Here is a 19,610-nt window from a genome sequence, read left to right as displayed (position 1 = left end):
TCGTTTCACACTCCAAAAACGTTCAGGTTTGTAGGTTGATTGGCGTTGGTATAATTGTAAATTGTCCCTGGTGTGTGTAGGCTAGTGTTAGTGTGCGGACTCGGTGGGCCAAAGGGTCTGTTTCCACGTTGTATCTCTAAACTAAACTTCATCTGCCAGCCCCTGTCCCCATCCCCCTATTTACCGGGCATCACTGCTCTCCACAGTCCTGATTTAGTTTAATTTATTGTCTCGTGTCCCAAAGTAGAGTGAAAAGCTCATTGTTGCTTGCTATCCGGTTAGCAGAAACTGAGCCATCCTGTGGACAGATACAGGATAAAGGGAATACCATAGAGTGCAAGATAAAGTCCAATAAAGCCAGATTAAAGACAGTCCAAGGGGCTCCAATCAGGTAGATGGTAGCTAAGGTAGATGATGGCCCTTACCCAAAATATCAACCAGGCATCTTGATTTTTGAGCTATAAATTTAGGGTACCTTCACAAAAGTAACCAGGCAGCAGTTTCCAATCTTTATTTATTTTCAACATAAAATACATCATATCATAACAATTTGAGACAGTTACGACCTTCCACACATCACATTCCTGGGAGGGCCAAATGAACATCCTCTCTCAGTGCACCAGCCAGCTTAGGGTGAACTGATCTTAAAATATTATCAAACTGAATTGGGATTACAGCTTCAATAGTTCTTTGCCTCTTTTGTCAGCTACCTACTATCCAATGAGGGAACTCTGAAACAAAAAAAATTACGTCAATAAGTTACTGGGATAGGAAATTTAAGCTGTTATTTGTGTAGAAATAGGCTTTGTTCTCATAATTTATCCCGACTACAGTGGCTTTCTTTTAAACTTTTTTTAACAATACAATCAAATAGCTTTAGCAGTTTCCAAACAATGGAAGGGAAAAAAAGAGGGGGGGAGAGAGGGAGAGAGGGAGGGAGGGGGGGGGGGGAGAGGGAGGGGGAGAGGGGGGAGGGGAGAGGGAGAATTGGGAGGGGGAGAATGGGTGGGAGAGGGAGAGACAGTGAGAGAATGGGGTGAGAGGTAGAATTGGGGAAGGAGATAAAGGATGGGGCAGAGGAAGGGCGAGAGAAAATGGTGTAAAGAAGGGAGGGAGAGGTAGAATTGGGGGGGGGGGGGGGGGGGGAGGAGCTGAAGGTTCCTACCACAGAGTTTGGGATCAGTGGCTGTTGATATGTGGACGGGGGTATTAAACAGGTCTCTGCTTCAGTTAACAGATTCTCACGTGCTCGCATAAATATAAAATCCAACTTACAGCAACCGTTAGTGGAATCTCCCTCTAAACACATCACCCTCTCTGCTGTGGAGGCCGAGCCTTGTGAGGTGTCTGCGCAGGGAGGAGCGGCTTGGCCAAGGAGCGGCTTGGCTCACGCAGTGTGGCACCAAGCCCAGTGTTAGGGTGGGCTACTGAGAGGTGGCCCAAGGTTTCAGTGAGGGAGGCAACCGGTCGGATGGTTCACCAGCATTCACTGGGGTCTCGACTCTGCTGGAGCAGATACCTTGTCTGGATATGACAACAGAGACACAGGTAGCAACCGGCAGTCAGCGTGGGGGTGACAGAGGCGAACGGTTCAGAGGTTGTTCCAATGTCGTTCCTTTGTTTAAGGAGATAATCCAGGGAATCATAGGCCAGTGAGCGCCGTGTCAGTGGTAGGAAAGCAATTGGAGAGGATTCTTCAGGATGGGATTTACTCTCATTTGGAAGGGAATGGGCAATTTATGGTCAAGCAGTATCAAAGATACCAGAGGAGCAAGATGAACCACTCCATCAAAATCGCCCATACTGAAGTGTAGTACGCAAAGGAGGGGAACGTCCGCCATGTTAGTGTGGGGGAGGGGCCCCGCGGGGGACGGAGGGGGGCTCAGGGAGTGCCACAGACTGACTCTGAGGCACAGTATTGGGTGTGATGAGGAATGCCGGCAGGGTAGTGCAGGCACTGCCCCAATGGGGGCAACATCGCACCCGTGGATAAATGTCACACCTCAGCCCAGCCCAGTGGTCAGGGGCCCGGACACTGGCCTCTGGCCAGATACCCCACTGGCTGGGCACCATCCCTGGTCAAACACTGCCACAAGACATGGTCAGTGGCCGGACTACGGCCACAGCTCTGGACACCCTCACTGACCGGACGCTGCCAGCGCTTGCTCAGCTCAAACGAACACACCTCCCGGATTCAGGCTGGACACCAGCGGGTTCTGCAGGTTGCGCGGGTTTCCCAGGAAGTGCATGGCAGTCGGGCGTGTCGCTGTGTCCGATCCTGAAACGTGAAGAGTACACCCATGGGTTGACGGTTCAGTGAGTGGGTCGGCCGGCCGGCTGGACCGAGGGAGCGACTCCAGAGCGTGAGCCAGTGGTTCAGCTCCAGCGGACCCGGTTCGTTCCGGGCCTCAGGCGCTGTCTGTGTGGAGTTTGCATGTCCTGTGTTGGCTCTGGTCTCCCACACACCAAGGACACGCATGTCGGTGGGTGAATTGGCCGCCGTACGTTGCCCCCAGTGTAGGCGAGTGGAGATTCGAGGGGGAGAAGTAAATGGATGCACGATGGTCGGCACAGACTCAATGGGCCGAAGGGCCTGCGGCTAGGCTGCAGAACTCTGACCTCCCCGTGTTTGGGGTCGTGGCCTCTGGGCATCTGCTGCCTGTCTCCAGCACCGTGACTGGTGACCTGTGCCACTGGGGCCGGGCTCCAACCCACGGTGGTTCAGTTTAGAGATACAGCGTGGAAACAGGCCCTTTGGCCCACCAAGTCCATGCTGACCTGAAATCCCCAACACGTACACTAGGGACAATCTACAATTTTACCGAAGCCAATTAACCGACAAACCTGTATGTCTGTGAAGTGTGGGAGGAAACTAGAACTCCTGGAGAAAACCCACGCAGGTCACAGGGAGAACGTACAAACTCCATACGGACAAGCACCCGTAGTCTGGACCTCCGACACTGTAAGGCGGCTACTCTACCCCTGCCACAGCCCGGCATTCCCTAGTCACTAGCACAGAGCCCAGCCTTTTATTCCAAATTTCTCCAGTGAATTACACCAAGATTCCCAGAAGGGGCAGTGGGAATCGAACCCTGGTCTCTGGGAGTCCCCAGGTCTGCAGGGTGCAGGGCTCAGTCTGAGCTGCTGCACGGGTGCAGGGGTGTGTCCGAGCTGCTGCGCGGGTGCATGTGTCTGAGCTGCTGCATGGGTGCAGGGCTCCTGCGCGGGTGCAGGGCTCAGTCCGAGCTGCTGCACGGATGCAGCCCCGCCTGTGTTGCTGCGCGGGTGCAGGGTTCAGTCTGAGCTGCTGCACGGGTGCAGGGCTCAGTCCGAGCTGCTGCACGGGTCTGTCCAAGCTGCTGCACAGGTGCAGGGCTCAGTCCGAGCTGCTGCACGGGCGCAGGGGTCAGTCCGAGCTGCTGCACAGGTGCAGGGCTCGGTCCGAGCTGCTGCACGGGTGCAGGGCTCGGTCATAGCTGCTGCACGGGTGCAGGGGTCTGTCCGAGCTGCTGCGTGGGTGCAGGGGTCTGTCCGAGCTGCTGCGGCCTCACCTGCAGGGTTGCCGGGCTGCGGGTCCTCTGGATCCTCTGAGAACAGATCTTCTTCATTCCGGGGCCGTTCTGCTCCAGTATTCCCGGTCTGCTGGATGAACTGCTGCAGATTGCACTGTCGCAACTCCTTGTTCAACTCCTCCAACTCCTGCGTCTTGGCCTGCAACAGGATGATTCAGGCAGCAGAAACGCCTCGTGCCCACTCCCCACCCAACAGTCACAGGGCAGTACACCACAGGAACAGATCCCTTCGGCCCATCAGGTCTGTGCTAATCCCATTGGCCTGCATTCATTCCATATCCCTCCATGCCCTACTCATTCAAGTTCCTTCCAGATACTTCTTAAATGTTGTTACCGGTCCTGACTCCAGCACCTCGTCTGGAAGCCCCTTCCAGACACCAACTACTCTGTGTGGAAAAACCCACCCCTCAGATCCCCTTCAAACTTCCTCACCCTGCCCTTTACCCCACTCCCTCTAGTTTTATACACAACTACCCGAGGAAACAGATTCTCACTGGCTCTCCACGTTCACAAGGGAACCCCCCTCAGAACCTGATGTGTTGGAATAGGATCCACACTGTTAAACAATGAGTTTGAGCCCAACCTGTCTCCAAACATCAACCCCATCACTCCAGGGAACAACGCAATAATCTTCCTCTGCATGGCACTCCCTCCCTTACATACCAGAGAAAGCATCCTGGATGCATCGCAGCTTGGTTTGGGAACAGCTCTCCAAGGCCACAAGAAATTGCACACAGTTGTGGGTGTAATCTAGTCCATCACAAAGACCAGTCCCCACCATCGGCTCAATCTACATCTCACGGTGCCTTTGGAAAGCAGCTGACATTAACATGGACATTTTCATCCCGGTCACACCCTCATTTCCGATCCCCCAGAATACAGGCAAAATACAAAAGCTTGAAAGCACGCACCATCAAATTCAGGAACAGCTTTCTCCCCACTTATCAACTAATGAATGGTTCTCCCATGTGCTAGGGTGGAGTCTGAATCTCCCAACCCACTTAATTGCGGATCTTGCACTGTTTTCTATCTGTACTTTCTTGGTAACTGTTTTACCGTTATTCTAACACTATATTCTGCATTCTGTCATTTTTTTGGAGCCTGCAAACTATACCTGCAGATTCATGAACAGCTTCTTCCCAGCAACCATCAGGTTCTTGAACACACTCACCTCAGCAACTTTGATCTTCTGTGGACCGTGTCTTTGGTTGCTCTGCAGGCTTCAGTTTTGTAGTAATATGGTCATCTGGTATTATGGTTATTTAATTGATTGGATTATTGATTATTGGATAATTGTCTATGTGTCACTGCATTTACAGACCAGTTAAGCTGCAGCACGTTAGAATGTCATTGTTGTCACTATAAATGACTTTCAACTCTTGAAATGAAAATACCCATCTGCTGGCCAGTTCTTCATAACATTCGCCCTCATGGCTTCCCTGGCCGACTTGATTTGCCCAAGCTCTTCAATGATTAAAATCACTCCTAATTACTTGAATTCCTTCCGTACACACATGTATTTAAAAAAACTTTATTTTACTTTAGACTTTAGAGATACAGCACGGAAACAGGCCATTCAGTCCTTGGTAACCAGCAATCATCCCGTACACTAACACTATCCTACACATGCTTAAGGACAATTTACAATTTTATTGAAGCCAATTAATCTACAAACATGTACGTCTTTGGAGTGTGGGAGGAAGCCGGAGCACCCGGAGAAAACCCACACGGTCACAGGGAGAACGTACAAACTCCTTACAGACAGCACCCGTAGTCAGGTAATAACCTGGGTCTCCGGTGCTGTGAGGCAGGTGGCGTTTGGGAATGCTTCTGTTGGATAGAATGCTACCCGCGTCTCCATCTGCTCGGTCCGTAAAGATGGCCCTTACTACCACAGGAGGCGGTTTTGCAGTGTCATGGTCAGCTCCACAATGCCTGTGACCCCTGTCCACACACTACCTGCAGTTGCTAGACCGCACCACAGTGTGGCAGCAGAGCTCCACCCCGTACCGGCTCACAACAGCAACTCAGAACCTCGCGAACTTTGAACTCTAGTTTAGTTTATTATCAGGTGTACTGAGGTACAGTGAAAAGCTTTTGTTGCATGCTGACCAGTGCTAACTCACTGGTTAAGACATTGAGCATGGGCTGCCAGGGCAGGTCCTGCACTCTCAACACCCCTCAGCCTCCTACACTCCAAAGAGGATAGTTCCAGCTTCCACAGCAACCTCTCCCTGTAACTCGCCTGCAAGCCCAGGTAACATCCTGGTGAATCTCTTCTGCACCCCTTCAAACTTAAAATACATCTTTCCTATAGCTGGGTGACCAGAACTGAACACTGTACTCCAAGTGTGGTCTCACATAATGACTCGTGCAACTGATTGAGCATGTCCCAACTTTGTGCTCAACACTGTTCCCAGTGAAGGCAAGTGTGTCAAATGTCTTCTTCACCATCCTGCCCACCTGTCTCACCACTTTCAGTACTTGTAGCACCATGTAGTTGTAGCCTAGATCCCTTTGTTCTCCGACACTCCCCAGGACCTGCTGTGCACAGTGCAGGTCTGGCCTTGGTTTAACACAGCTCAGAGGTGGGGGTGGTTGGATGGTTTTCCCCGGTGTAGCCGGCTGTTCTCACCTGGAGTCTGCGCTCGGTTTCCTGCAGGGACCTCTCCACCTCCACCATCGAGCTCTGGATCTGGAGGTTCTGCTGGACTTTGGTCTGGATGTCAGCCTGCAGGCGGACCCCAGTGACCTGGTGCCCGGCGCGCTGTGCCCTGCGGGTTCTCTCGCCCTCCCGTCCGATCTCCTGTTGCAGCAGCTGCTCTCTGCTGCCCAGTCCCTGCAGCCGCTGCACGTTCTCCTGCAGCTTTCCCCGCAGCTGGCTCAGCTGCCGCTGCAGCTCCCCTTCCCGCTCCCGCTCCGTCCTCAGCTCGCACTCCCACATCTCCTCCTCCTCCTCCTCCTCCTCCTTGCTCCTCCTCGCTGCCTGCTCCTCCGCCTCCACCTCCGACTGGCGCACCCCCGTCTCGGTGTCACATCCGGCTCGCCGCTCCGACAGCTCCCGCAGCCTCTGCTGTTGCCTCAGGATCAGCCTGAAGAGCTCATCCTTGCTGGGCGGGGGGTTGCCCGCGGCCCCCTCCTCAACCCCGGCCGCCCTCTTGGCCCTGCACTTCTCCCTCGGTGCGGTCTCCGGCGCCCCGCCAGTGAAGGTCAGCGATTTCTTCAGCTCCCGGCGTCTCGGGGGCTGGGCGTCGGGTCTGTGCAGGGGGAAGGCAGCGTGGGCGAGGGTGGGGGTGGGGGTCCGGCCGCTGGGGTCCGGTGCTGACCTGTCGGACTGAGCGGAGCCCGTGCGGCGCAGCAGGAAGCGGACATCGTTGGCGTACTGCCCGCACTTGGCCAACAGCTGCATCGGGCACTCCGTGGGCAACAGCTGGCGCTCAGTGTCCCGCAAACTCTGCACCAGCACATAGCGGCCTGTCTGACCTGCGGCATAGAGGGGGCAACATCAGCCTTCAGCTGCCAGCAAGCTGCGAGATTCACCTGCATGTCGCCAGGACTCGAGCACCTGAGCTCTCGGCAGAGGTTGGGCAGCCAAGGACTTCACTCCTTACAGTGCAGGAGGCTGAGGGATGATCTTATAGAGGTGTTGGAAATCATGGGTGGAATAGATATGGTGAATGCACAGAGTCATTCCCTCCCCCCACCCCCGCCCCCCGTATTGGGGAATCAAGAACTAGAGGACATAGATTTAAGTGAGAGGGGAAGGTTTTGACTGGGGAAAGTTTTGATAGGAACCTGAGCAGCAACCTTATCACACTGTGGGTGTTGGGTATAGAACTTGTGTTGAAAGAGTTGTGAATCTGTGGAATTCTCTGCCTCAGAAGGCAGTGGAGGCCAATTCTCTGAATGCATTGAAGAGAGAGCTAGATAGAGCTCTTAAGGATAGCGGAGTCAGGGGGTATGGGGAGAAGGCAGGAACGGGGTACTGATTGAGAATGATCAGCCCTGATCACATTGAATGGCGGTGCTGGCTCGAAGGGCCGAATGGCCTCCTCCTGCACCTATTGTCTGTTGTTTATAAATGAGCTGTAAGAGGAAGTAGTTGAGGCAGGTACTAAAACAACATTGAAAAGACATTTGGACGGGTACATGGATAGGAAAGGTTTAGAGGGAAACAGGCCAAACGCAGGCAGGTGAGACTGACTTAGATGGGACAACTTGGTCAGCATGGATGAGTTGGGCCAAGGGGCCTGTTTCCATGTCCTATGACTCAGAGAGTCCGTGGACCCCGAGATGCAGAGAGGATGCAGGGGCTGGGCTCGCTCCCCTCAAATGAGATTATGGAAGAGGTAACCGAGCGCACTGACACAAACAGCCACTGAAAACTGTCAGGAGGTCAGGAAGTGCGTGTCACTGACTGGAACCGTTAACCATTTCATGGTCCATGCAGAACAAGTGGTCATCCAGGGCGAGATCCACTTGCCCACATTTGGCCCATATCCCTATAAATCTTTCATATCTATATATCTGTCCAAATGGCTTTTAAAAGTTATTATTGTATCCACTTCTACAGCTTCTTCTGGCAGCTCATTGCAAATAGGGACTAGCCTATGAATGGAAATGCTGCCATGAAGTTCCTCTTACATTTCTGCCTTCTCACCTTAAGCCTGTGTCCTCTAGTTTTAGAATCCTCTACCCTGAGGGAAAGACTGTGAGCATTCACTTTCTTCATGCCCCTCATGATCTTGTACACAATAAGGTCACTCCCTCTGCCTCTTGCGTTGCAAAGGAAAAGAGTCCCAGCCTTTCCAATCATTCCCTAGAACTCAAGACCAGGTAACATCTGGTGAATCTCTTCAGCACCCTTACTTTACACGAACAGGATGAGCAGTTACACACAGCAAGGTGGTGACTGGACTACCCATCACCCCCAACCCTCCATCTCCCCTCACCAGTCCCAATTCCCCACCCAACCCCTCCCTTCCACCATCCAACCCCTCCCTTCCACCACCCATCCTCCCTAACAAATCACATTCTTCCTCCTCCCCACCTCCCCACTGCCCTCCCCCTTTCCCCCTCCTCCCTCTCCCCCCTCCTCACCTCCCCACTGCCCTCCCCCTTTCCCCCTCCTCCCTCTCCCCCCTCCTCACCATCTCTCCCACTGCCCTCCCCCTTTCCACCTCCTCCCTCTCCCCCCTCACCTCCCCACTGCCCTCCCCCTTTCCCCCTCCTCCCTCTCCCCCCTCCTCACCATCTCTCCCACTGCCCTCCCCCTTTCCCCCTCCTCCCTCTCCCCCTTCCTCACCTCCCCACTGCCCTCCCCCTTTCCCCCCCTCCCCTCCCACCACGCGCTCCCCGTGCTCACCGATGGCCTGTGCCAGTGCGATCACCACCTGCTGGCAGCTGGTCTCTAGGGTAACACCGCAGACTACCCTCTGCACCCCCTCCACCCACACTCGCAGCTCCATCCCGCTCCAGGCTGGCATCAGGGGCCGTGGTCCAGGGGCAATGTCTGAAACACAGGGGGCAGGTCAGCAACAGGCAGCGTACAACATCGCACCCCCCCCACAGAGGCTGCAGCTCACATCCCTGGGGTCCGTACTTCACCTCCTGCTGGTCTGTGCCCACACCCTCCCCCTCACACCCTGCCAGTCCGTGCCCACTAACCCCTCTTCTGTGGGTCCATGCTCACACCCCCCCCCACCCTGCATGTCCATGCGCACAATCCCCCCGCAAGTCCGTGCCCACAATTACCCCCCTCCCCCCGGGTTCGTGCCCACACTCCTGCAGGTGCCAGTCGTAAGTGACTGCCCCTCACTGGCACTGCCTCTGGGCATCACTAACACAACCATTCAACAACAGCACTGCATTCATATAGCACCTGCAACCGAGTCAGATCATGACCACGAGAGGAGAGAGATGTCTTACCAGCCCCCCCCCCCCCCCCCCCCACACCCCCCCCCCCCCCCCCACACCAACACTATCCCACACACTAGATGTCACCCCTGGTTTATAGAGCTTTTTAGAGACTTTAATAGCGCTGCATTGCCTTTCTGCTGACCGGTTAGCACGCAACAAAAGCTTTTCACTGTACCTCAGTACACGTGGCAATGAAAACTAAAGTAAACTCTCTCCCCCAGCAGAGCTGTGACAACAGGGCATCCACCCAGCAGTAGGGGGAACTGCCTAGGTACATCTTGGTCACTCAGACCAGGACAAACCAGGACACTGTGACCCAGTGCCATCTTCGCCTTCTACACAGAAAATACACTTTACAGATTACATGGTGGTTGGGGGGGGGGGGGGGGGGGGGGGGGGAGGGGGGGAGAGGAGGGCAGTGGGAGAGGTGAGGAGGTGGGGGAGCGTGAGGGGGGGGGGGGAGGAACTACTCAGCTTGCTCCAGGGAGCTGAGCAAGCTACTCAGCTTGCTCCAGTGCTCACCACAATATTCAACCTCTCCTTGGCAAAGTCCGTGGTCCCTGCATACTTCAAAAGATCCATCATTGTACCGGTGCCAAAGAATGCCTCTCCAGCGTGTTTAAATGACTACCGACCGGTGGCCCTCACCTCGGTTGTCATGAAATGCTTTGAGAGGCTAGTCAAGAAGCACATCTGCGCCCTCCTTCCTCGCAACATGGACCCACTACAGTTCGCATACCGTCCGAACAGGTCCACGGATGATGCGGTCTCCCAGGTTCTACACACCGCTCTCTCTCATCTGGACAGCCAGGGGGGCTATGTGAGGATGCTGTTCATTGACTTTAGTTCAGCATTCAACACAATAGTCCCCAGCAGACTGGTTGAGAAGCTGCTGGAACTGGGTCCTGGACTTTCTCACTGCCAGGCCCCAAGTGGTCAGGATGGGGGAACACACATCTAGCTCCCTCACCCTGAACCTAGGATCCCCCCCAGGGCTGCGTCCTTAGCCCCCTACTGTACTCCCTGTACACACATGACTGTGGGGCCAGGTTCAGCTCAAATTCCATCATCAAGTTTGCTGATGACACTGTGGTGGTGGGCCGGATCTCCAACAACGATGAGAAGGCCTACCGGGAGGAAGTGGCTGATCTGGCACTCTGGTGTCAGGACAATAGCCTCCTCTTGAATGTCACTAAAACTAAGGAGCTGATTGTGGACTTTAGAAGGGCTAAACATCCAAGGACGTACACGCCACTGGAGATAAATGGGTCTACTGTGGACAGGGTGAGCAGTTTTAAATACTTGGGAGTCCGCATCACAGAGGATCTGACGTGGGTCACGCACATTGCCGCACTGGTGGGTAAGGCAAAGCAACGCCTTTACCACCTTAGACAACTGAGGAAGTTTAGAGTGTCTCTGAGGATCCTTCATTGCTTCTATTCTGGGGCTGTAGAGAGCATCCTGTCCGGCAACATTACAGTCTGGTTTGGGAACAGCTCTGCCCAGGACAGCCCTGCAGAGAGTAGTGCGTTCGGCAGAACGCACCATGGGAACTACACTCGCCCCCCTGCAGGACCTATACATCAGGAGGTGCAGATCCAGAGCAAGCAAGATCATGAGGGACCCCTGCCACCCCAGTAACGGACTGTTCCAGATGCTACAATCGGGCAAACGCCTCCGCTGTCACGCTGTGAAAACGGAGAGGATGAGACGGAGTTTCTTCCCACAGGCCATCAGGACTGTCAACTTTTATAACCCCAGAGACTAAATTTTTGTCTACACTATAGTAACTTATTAACTTTATTTATATGCTGTAACTGTAATTCTTTTTTGTGCACAACCCGCAGGCATTGCCACTTTCATTTCACTGCACATCGTGTATGTGTATGTGACAAATAAATTTGACTTGACTTGACTTGAGGAAGAATGGAATTTGTACAGTAAATTACAGGTGCGGGAGGAGCATTAACGTACGGGAGGGATCGCGAGGTGCCAGTCGCGAGCTCCCTGCACTTGGCACCACAAGTGGATCGAGTGGTGCAGGAGATGTATTGATATGCTTGCCTTCATCAGTCAGGGCATCCAGCATGAACCAGGAAGTCATATTATAGCTTTACAGGACTTTGGTTGGGCCACATCTGGAGTATTGTGTGCAGTTCTGGCGTTACCCCATTACAGTGAAGATGTGGAGGCTTTGGGGAGGGTTCAGAAGAGGTTTACCAGGATGCTGGCTGGATTAGAGGGTGTTAGCGATAAAGAGAGGTTCGACAAACAGATTATTTTGACTGGAAGGCCGAGAGTGACCCAACAGGTTTGTAAAATTACACGAGTGATAGACAGGATAGATGACCTTTAAACCCCCCCTCCCCCCCCACACCTACAGGTCGGTGTGAGTGGGGTCAAGGTGGAGTGGGTCGGTGTGAGTCGGGTCAAGGCTGGAGCGGGTCAGTGTGAGTGGGGTCAAGGTGGACAGTGCCAGTGAGAACTAAGGGGGTCCCGACACGGGGGGGGGGAACAAAGAAAGGATGAGTACTTTTTGTAACTTGATTGTCGACTTTGAGGCAGCTCGTTTGCATGCTTTGTATGCAAAACCAAATATTTCATTGCACAATAAAGTATCAACGTCATCATCATCCCTCCATATCTCTGTAACCTCTTACATCGCTACCCGTCCCTGTAATCCCATCTGGCCTCCTTCACACCTCTCCCTATCCCTGTAACCCTCTCTGGCCCTTACACCCGTTCCCATCCATGTAACCCCCTCCGGCCCATACAACCCTCACTAAATGTTGTTTAAGGTTCAACAGAAACTTCCTGAAGGGAATCAGGAGCGTGGGAGGGAGTTAGCAACTTACGGGCCGCGGAGACAAGGAGAGCTAGCAGCGGTTCGATGGGCCGAATAGCCTCATCCTGGAAGTAGCAAGTGTGACGGGCAGGTGCCTGATCCAATGGCGTGTCTAACGGCAGTGTTGGACCCAACACGGCAGCTCACACAGTCAGGGCTCCCGCATCCTCCAGAGTCTGACCAAACCTGCTGGTTACACCTGGAGGGCAGGGAGAGGCCGAGAGCCGGGGAGGGTGAAGCAGAGTCAGCGGTGGTGAAGCGAGGAAGCAGGAACCGGAGAATACCGGTCACATTCCAGGACTGCTTTGCATTCCAGACCTGGGCAGCGTAAGGAGTACATGCATTCCCCCACAGTGCAGCTCAGCCCAGCAGCACCAGTGAACACCCAACACCAAGCGTGACAAGAGAGATACAAAATGCTGGAGTAACTCAGCAAATCAGGCAGCATCTCTGGAGAGAAGGAATGGGTGACGTTTACTTGGGCCGAAAAGTCACCCATTCATCCTCTCCCGAGATGCCGCCTGACCCGCTTAGTTACTCCAGCGTTTTGTGCCTACCTTTGATTTAAACCAGCATCTGCAGTTCTTTCCTACACACCATGCTCGACGATACAGTTTAGTTTAGAGATACAATGTGAAAACAGGCCCTTCAACTCCACACAGACCATTGATCACCCGTACTCTAGTTCTGTTACCCCCCCCCTTCACATCCGACACACTATGGGCAATTTACGGAAGCCAATTAACCTACACACCTGTACGTCTTTGGAACGTGGTAGGAAACTGGAGCATCCGGAGAAAACCCAAGCGGTCACATGGAGAAAGTGCAAACTCCGTACAGACAGCACCCGTAGTCAGGATTGAACCCGGATCTTTGGCGCTGCGAGCCAGCAACTCTATCGCTGCGCTACCGTGCACAGCAGTACTTTGAAGATGTAATGGGAAAGTGGGTGTGGGGTATATGCATTTCCAAAAGATATTCGATAAAGTGTCATGTACAAGAATACAGTACAGGTCCATGGTGAGACCACATTTGGAGTACTGTGTGCAGTTCTGGTCACCCAGTGATAGGATGAATGTTATTAAGTTGGAAATGGTGCAGAAAGAATTCACCAGGATGTTACCTGGGCTTGAGCTGCAGGGGGAGGATGGGACTTTTCTTTCATAGGAGCTCTAGGGGTGACCTTATTGAGGTGCACAAGATCATGAGGGGCATGAGAGGGATACAGTGAAAGCTTACTGGTTTTCCCCCTGAGGATAGAGCATTCTAAGACTCGAGGGCACAGGCTTAAGATGAGAGTAGAGGGATTTACGAGGGACCTCACGGGCAATTCTTTCACTCAGAGGGCAGTCTGTACCTAGAACGGGCTGCTAGAGGAAGTTAGAGGTGGATACAATTATGACTCCTAAACCCTTCCTGTTGATATATGACATATTTGTCCAAATGTCTTTTAGAGGGCTATGGGCAAATATCCCAATTTGGTTAGCATGGACAAGGTGGGCCGAAGGGACCGATTCCGTAACGTGCAGCTCTGTGGCTCTTCTCAAGGCCAGTGGAGAATAGAAATGCTGGCACAGGTAACAACGAGCGCACTCTGTCAATGAGAAATCGCCTTGTTTGTCTAACGATAACAAAATGGATGAACTGGGTAATCTTTAACCACTCGTCTTCAGTTTCCGACAAACTTCGACAATTGATCAGACAGGCGGTGGCTGTCATGGTATCAATTTAACCAGCGAATGGGGGGAATGTAGGGGGGAGCGGAAGCAGAGAGATAGTTGGGGGGAGGGAGGGGGGAGTGGGGGGAGGAAAATGTGGGACTCCAGGAAGGGAGATCAGCTTCCAATCTCAGACAGCAGCTGATGAGCCGACCAGTGTAACGAACCATATTCCAAATGCTCTTCCCAATTGTAATGGATGAAATGAAACGTCCCGATCATTACTATCCATCACAGACCCCTACACCCTGTCACAACCTGACAACACCCCCGCAATGAGGGGAGGGACAGACCCAAGCAGGAAACATCCTAAAGACCAGCGCTGAGGGCAGTAGAAGCCAACACCCACCCCAGAGGGATAAAACACAGGTCTAACCCACCTAAGGCCAGTGTGTAGACCTGCACTGGCCCAGTGCCAGGGAACAGACAGATTCACCCTGCACTGGCGCAGAATTCTGCCCTCACCCAACACATGCACAGACAACATGGGATGCGTGTACAGCAGTGCACAGCCAACATAGGACACGCGTGTCCAACATACTATCAGACCGCTCATTGCACCCAGTTGACTCAACGCCACCTCTCCTCCTCCCTTATCTCAGCAGTCCTGCCGCCAAGCTCCATGCTCCCCCCCTTCTGCGTCTCCCACACTGGTCCCAAGGTAGCCAGTGCATAGGCAGCAGGACTTTGCTCAGTCTTTTAGTTAAAGGTACAGTGTGGAAACAGGCCCTTCGAGTCCACGCCAACCTGCACAGGTTCTATCCTACACACTTGGAGCAATTTACACAAATGGCAATTAACCGACAAACCTGCAGTCTTTAGATTGTGGGAGGAAACCCAGAGAAAACCCACGTGGTCACAAGAAGAATGTACAAACTCCGTACAGACAGCGCCATAGTTGGGATCGAACCCTGGTCTCTGGCACTGTGAGGTAGCAGCTCTATCACTACACCACTGTCCAGTCCTGTCACCTGCTGATACAGAGGTTCCATAGCAGTCCCTGGATGTAAATATGGGACTGACTAACCCTGACTCTTCATCTGAAGAAGGGTCTTGACCCGAAACGTCAACTATTCCTTTTCTCCAGAGTTGCTATCTGACCCGCTGAGTTACTCCAGCTTTTTGTGCCTATCTTTGGTTTAAACCAGCATCTGCAGTTCCTTCTGGCACAAAGATGTTCTGCATGTCTCCAAGGACTCCTACCAATTAGAGCATCCTTTCGGGACACAACGCAGCTTGGTTTGAGAACAGCTCTGTCCAAGACCATGAGAAATCACAGAGTTGTGGATGCACCCCAATCCATCAATTCCCATTGTTGATTCCATCTACACTTCACAAGGTCATCAGGTCATCAGGCCATAAGTGCGAGGAGCAGAATTAGGCCATTCGACCCATCAAGACTACTCCGCCATTCAATCATGGCTGATCTATCTCTCCCTCCTAACCCCATTCTCCTGCCTTTTCCCCATAATCCCTGACATCCGTACTAATCAAGACACTATTTCTGTTTTTAAAATATCCATTGACGGCCTCCACAGCCTTCTGTGGGAAGGAATTCCACAGATTCACCACCTTCTGATTAAAGAAATTTCTTCTCATCTCCTTCCCAAACGAACGCCCTTTAATTTTGAGGTTATGACCTCTAGTCCTAGACTCTCCCACTCTTCACGCTGTCTCGGGAAAGCAGCCGACATAATCAAGGACCGCTCACATCCCGGTCATTCCCTCTTCTCACCTCTCCTGTCGGGCAGATGATACAAAAGCTCGAGAACATATACCACCAGTTTCAGGAACATGTGTCTTCCTCATTGTCCTTCTGTTGACTGGCTAGCACGCAACAAAAGCTTTTCACTGTGTCACACGTGACAATAAAATTAACTAACTAAACTGAACATCCATAGGCTAGGATGTAGTCCTGATCTTCCAACCTACCTCAGTTCAACCTGCCATTTTTTTATCTGCACTATCTTTGTAACTGTAACATGATAATGCTGCAACACTATACTCTGCGCTCAGGTCTGTTTCTCTTTGCACTACCTGTTGTACTCGTGTGTGACGATTGTATTCATAGATAGCGCACCAACAAAGCTCTTCACTGTATCCAGGTACACGTGACAATAATAAACCAATACTAACACCAACACGAGTTTCGACTGTACATTCCATTCGGGTGAGGCATGACCTGTGTACGAAGGAGGGGAGCAGCAACAGGGGGCGGTTCCACAGGCAAGCCAGAGGCGGTAGGGATTGTTGACAGCAGGCAGGTCGCACACAGGATGTGTAGGAACCGGATCCTGGTGCCAGTTCAGAGCTCACGGGAAGAGAGCAGGCAACCATTCCCACAGAACACACACCATCCACGGTGCGGTGCTCCCTCAGTACTGCCCCTCCCACAGTGCCGACCCATGCCTGTGGTGTTCCCATCACCTGTAGCCCAGAGACCCCGTCCTCTCCTGACGCCGGCTGTTTACCGGTGCCGGTTCGAGGCAGGTCACCGTGTAGTAGGTTATGGTGTTTGTCCGTGTGATGGGTGGGCACAGGGGAGCCCGCGGGCAGCAGCCAGGGTTGTTTAAGTTCTGCCGTGTGGGGCAGGTGCTGCCATTCCACTGACAACACACACGCACGCACGCACACACACTGGGCTGAGGCACAAACAAAGGCTGGCTCAGAGCCATCACTGTACACAGTGTACACAGTCGAGAACAGAACCTGCACCAGGACAGTGCGACCACCTCAGATCAAAGCAAACTCTTGCAAACACCTCAATGATTCAAGAGAAAAGGCAGGAGAGGGAATATCCTTACAGGAACATCAGGAGGACATTCAGCCCCTCACCAGTGCTGCTACTTAGAACAGCACAGAGGCTGTGGGAACAGGTCCTTCGGCCCATCATGTCTGCACCATCCTGCAAACAAACTCTCCCAATCAACCTTTGACATGTCAATCTTGTCCCAATATAACAGCTTAAAACATGGAACAGTACAGCCCAGGAAGAGGCCATTCAGCCCATTATGTCTTTGCTGACCGTGATGCCAATCTAACTAATCATGTCTACCTGCACATATCTGTATCCCTCCATTATCTGCCCATTCATTTGTTTGTCTACAACCCTCTCAAACTATCGTATCTGCTTCTGCTACCTTCCCTGGAATCATGATCCAGGGATCTACAACTCTATGGGCAAAAAATATCTCCTTTAAACATTTCCCCCTCTGACCTTAAAGCTATGCCTTCTAATCTTTGACATTTCCCCCCTGGGGAAAAAAAGGTTATGACTGCCAAACCTCTCTGTGACTCTTATCATTTTAAAATTTCATTTCTTCAATCAACCTCTGAAGCTCCAGAGAAAATAATCCAAGTTTGTCCTTAAAGATATACCCTCTATTCCAGGTAACATCCTGGTGAAGCTTTCATGCATCCTCTCCAAAGCCTCCACATCCTTCCTGCAATGGGATGACCTGAACTGCACACAATACTCCAAATGTGGCCTCGCCAAAGCTTTACATGACTTGCCCACTTACTGAGATGCGTCATCCACTCCACACCCCCCACCTTTCTCAGAATCCTTTTAAACCTTTGGTTTGCAGAAGTTTGTGGAAACTTCAGTCTTGACACTGACAACCGAACTTTGGCATAAACCGTAGTGGGGCACGACCCACATTCTCCGACTGTGCGTGTGTCAGACTGCTGACAGACTGAAACTCCTGAAGCTCTACCTCGCGTTTGTGTCTGGAGAAGGGTCCCGACCTGAAACGCCACCCACTCCTTCTCTCCAAAGATGCTGCCTGTCCCGCTGAGTTACTCCAACATTTTGTGTCTATCTTCCATTTAAACGAGCAGCTGCAGTTCTTTCCAACACACTTTCTTTCTGACCACCCGATCATTCCACCAGCATTTCAAAAACCTCTAAAAATCACCCCTCACCCTTTGAAATTGCAGCCAATCTCAGCAAGTCATTGGTGAACAAGGGGGAGAACAACCAACCTCTCAGGTGGTCTCCATGTCCCACCTGCTGCTCTTCTGTCCAGCTCCCATTCTATATTCTATACTCTTTGCTAAAAGCCTCTTGTGGGCAACTTGATCAAATGCCTTCCAGTTCTCCATGACCATGTAAATAACATCCACACACAGCCCTGGTTCTGTACCGAAGTCACCACTTCAGTTTTGCCAGTCCTTTACAAATCCACGCTGGAGTTTACTCACAAGTTGTAAACACTCGAGAAACTTGGTCAAACTACCCTCAGTTATAAACTACATACAATTTTCCAACAAAACAGTATTTCTGAACAATCCCCAAGCTTCCTTCCCCCCCCCACCCCCCCCCCCCCCTTCACTTTCAAAACAGGGAATTCTACAGGAATAATTCCTGAACGACAAAAGTTTGAAAAGTTACATCTGTATTGTCCCGAACGCTCTCTGCCATTTCCTCTTTGGCCCCTGCCTGTGGAAACCATCCAATCCTGGTGACACATCACACTTCGGTCTCACTGCTTTCCTCATCCGTCTTATATTGCTTACATGAGAGGCATAGAGTTGGACAGCAGGCCCGTCAACTCCCCTTGCCTATGCAAACCAAGTTGGCATACTGAGCTAGTCTCATTTGCCTGCATTTGGCCCATGGCTTTCTAAACTATTCCCATCCATATGTTTGTCCAAATGTCCTTTAAAAGTGATAATCCCCTCTGGCAGTTAGTGCCAGACACAGATGACCCTCAGTGTGAAAAAGTTTCCCGAAGTTCCCTCTTAAACCTCTCCCATATCACCTTAAGCCGATGCCCTTTGGTTTTAGATTCCTTCATCCTGCCCTGGGGAGGGGGGGGGGGGGGGAGACTGGAAGCGCTCACTTTATCCATGCTCCTCCTCGTGATCTTGTGCACCTTACGTTAATGCTGCCGTAGTCCCAGCCCACGATTCAGTAACAGTGTCCTTGGGGATTTCGGAAACATTATCACTCCTTTTCTGGTGAACACTGGAGCAGAGCGAACACTCTGTGCTGCACAGAAATTCGGGGAGTCAAAGTCTCCGGCCTCCCGAAGTACTATCCAAAGAACACCAATAAAGAAGTCACAACAACTCTGCTCATTCTGCCACCCCTCCCTCCCTATCCCCCACTCTTACTTTCTCTTTTGTCACCGTTGTGTCCGTTACTTTTAAAGTCCACACACCGGGATCCGTGCAACCTTTTTGTCCTTTTGATGTTGCCACTTTTCTCCCCTTCGCTGGTCAAGGTATTTGCCAGCAAGTGCATGCAGCGCACGACTGGCGCAGGGGGAGATTGTTGTCTGCGTCAGCCGTGAATTCTCTCTGCAACACCTCCCACTGGTCCGACACGCCCAGTCCACTTGGAAACCCGTGATTGACTGCAAACACTGAGTCGACCGTGCCCACGTGTAGAGAGAGAGAGAGAGAGTAAATACCACTGTGTAGCAATGAGCTGCAGACCGAAGATAGACACAAAAAGCTGGAGTAACTCGGCGGGACGGGCAGCATCTCTGGAGAGAAGGAATGGGCGACGTTTCGGGTCCAGACCCTTCTTCAGACTGGTTAGGGATATGG

At 52.2% G+C, this 19,610-nt stretch overlaps 1 protein-coding gene across 6 annotated transcripts; it reads right to left on the bottom strand.

Moving 5' to 3' along the window:
• Positions 1-500: 500 nt before the first annotated feature.
• On the bottom strand, positions 501-19,353 carry LOC144602320 (ras association domain-containing protein 7-like). Of its 6 annotated transcripts, XM_078415283.1 has the most exons (7): positions 19,173-19,221; positions 18,899-19,047; positions 8,938-9,084; positions 6,208-7,055; positions 3,552-3,711; positions 2,186-2,278; positions 501-731 (listed from the first exon to the last, which is right to left on the bottom strand). In XM_078415283.1, the coding sequence occupies exons 3-7, from the start codon at positions 9,056-9,058 to the stop codon at positions 703-705; spliced, it is 1,251 nt and encodes a 416-aa protein (XP_078271409.1). In that variant the 5' UTR covers positions 9,059-9,084; positions 18,899-19,047; positions 19,173-19,221; the 3' UTR covers positions 501-702. The 6 variants fall into 6 exon arrangements, with proteins under 6 accessions (XP_078271409.1, XP_078271410.1, XP_078271405.1 ...); XM_078415284.1 differs by lacking the exon at positions 18,899-19,047 and having other exon boundaries at positions 19,220-19,353; XM_078415279.1 differs by lacking the exon at positions 18,899-19,047 and having other exon boundaries at positions 2,147-2,278; positions 19,173-19,352.
• Positions 19,354-19,610: the final 257 nt, after the last annotated feature.

This window comes from Rhinoraja longicauda, chromosome 18, assembly GCF_053455715.1.
Source record: "Rhinoraja longicauda isolate Sanriku21f chromosome 18, sRhiLon1.1, whole genome shotgun sequence".
Taxonomy (NCBI): domain Eukaryota; kingdom Metazoa; phylum Chordata; class Chondrichthyes; order Rajiformes; family Arhynchobatidae; genus Rhinoraja; species Rhinoraja longicauda.
This window is presented reverse-complemented; position numbering and strand designations above follow the sequence as displayed.

Excerpts from the sequence above, each read along its gene's own strand:
- LOC144602320 (XM_078415278.1), bottom strand. The coding sequence starts at position 19,302 with ATGCACTTGCTGGCAAATACCTTGACCAGCGAAGGGGAGAAAAGTGGC. Across the intron at positions 7,056-8,937 it reads CGCACTGGCACAGGCCATCG|GTCAGACAGGCCGCTATGTG; the intron begins GTGAGCACGGGG and ends TCTATGCCGCAG. Across the intron at positions 3,712-6,207 it reads AAACCGAGCGCAGACTCCAG|GCCAAGACGCAGGAGTTGGA; the intron begins GTGAGAACAGCC and ends ATCCTGTTGCAG.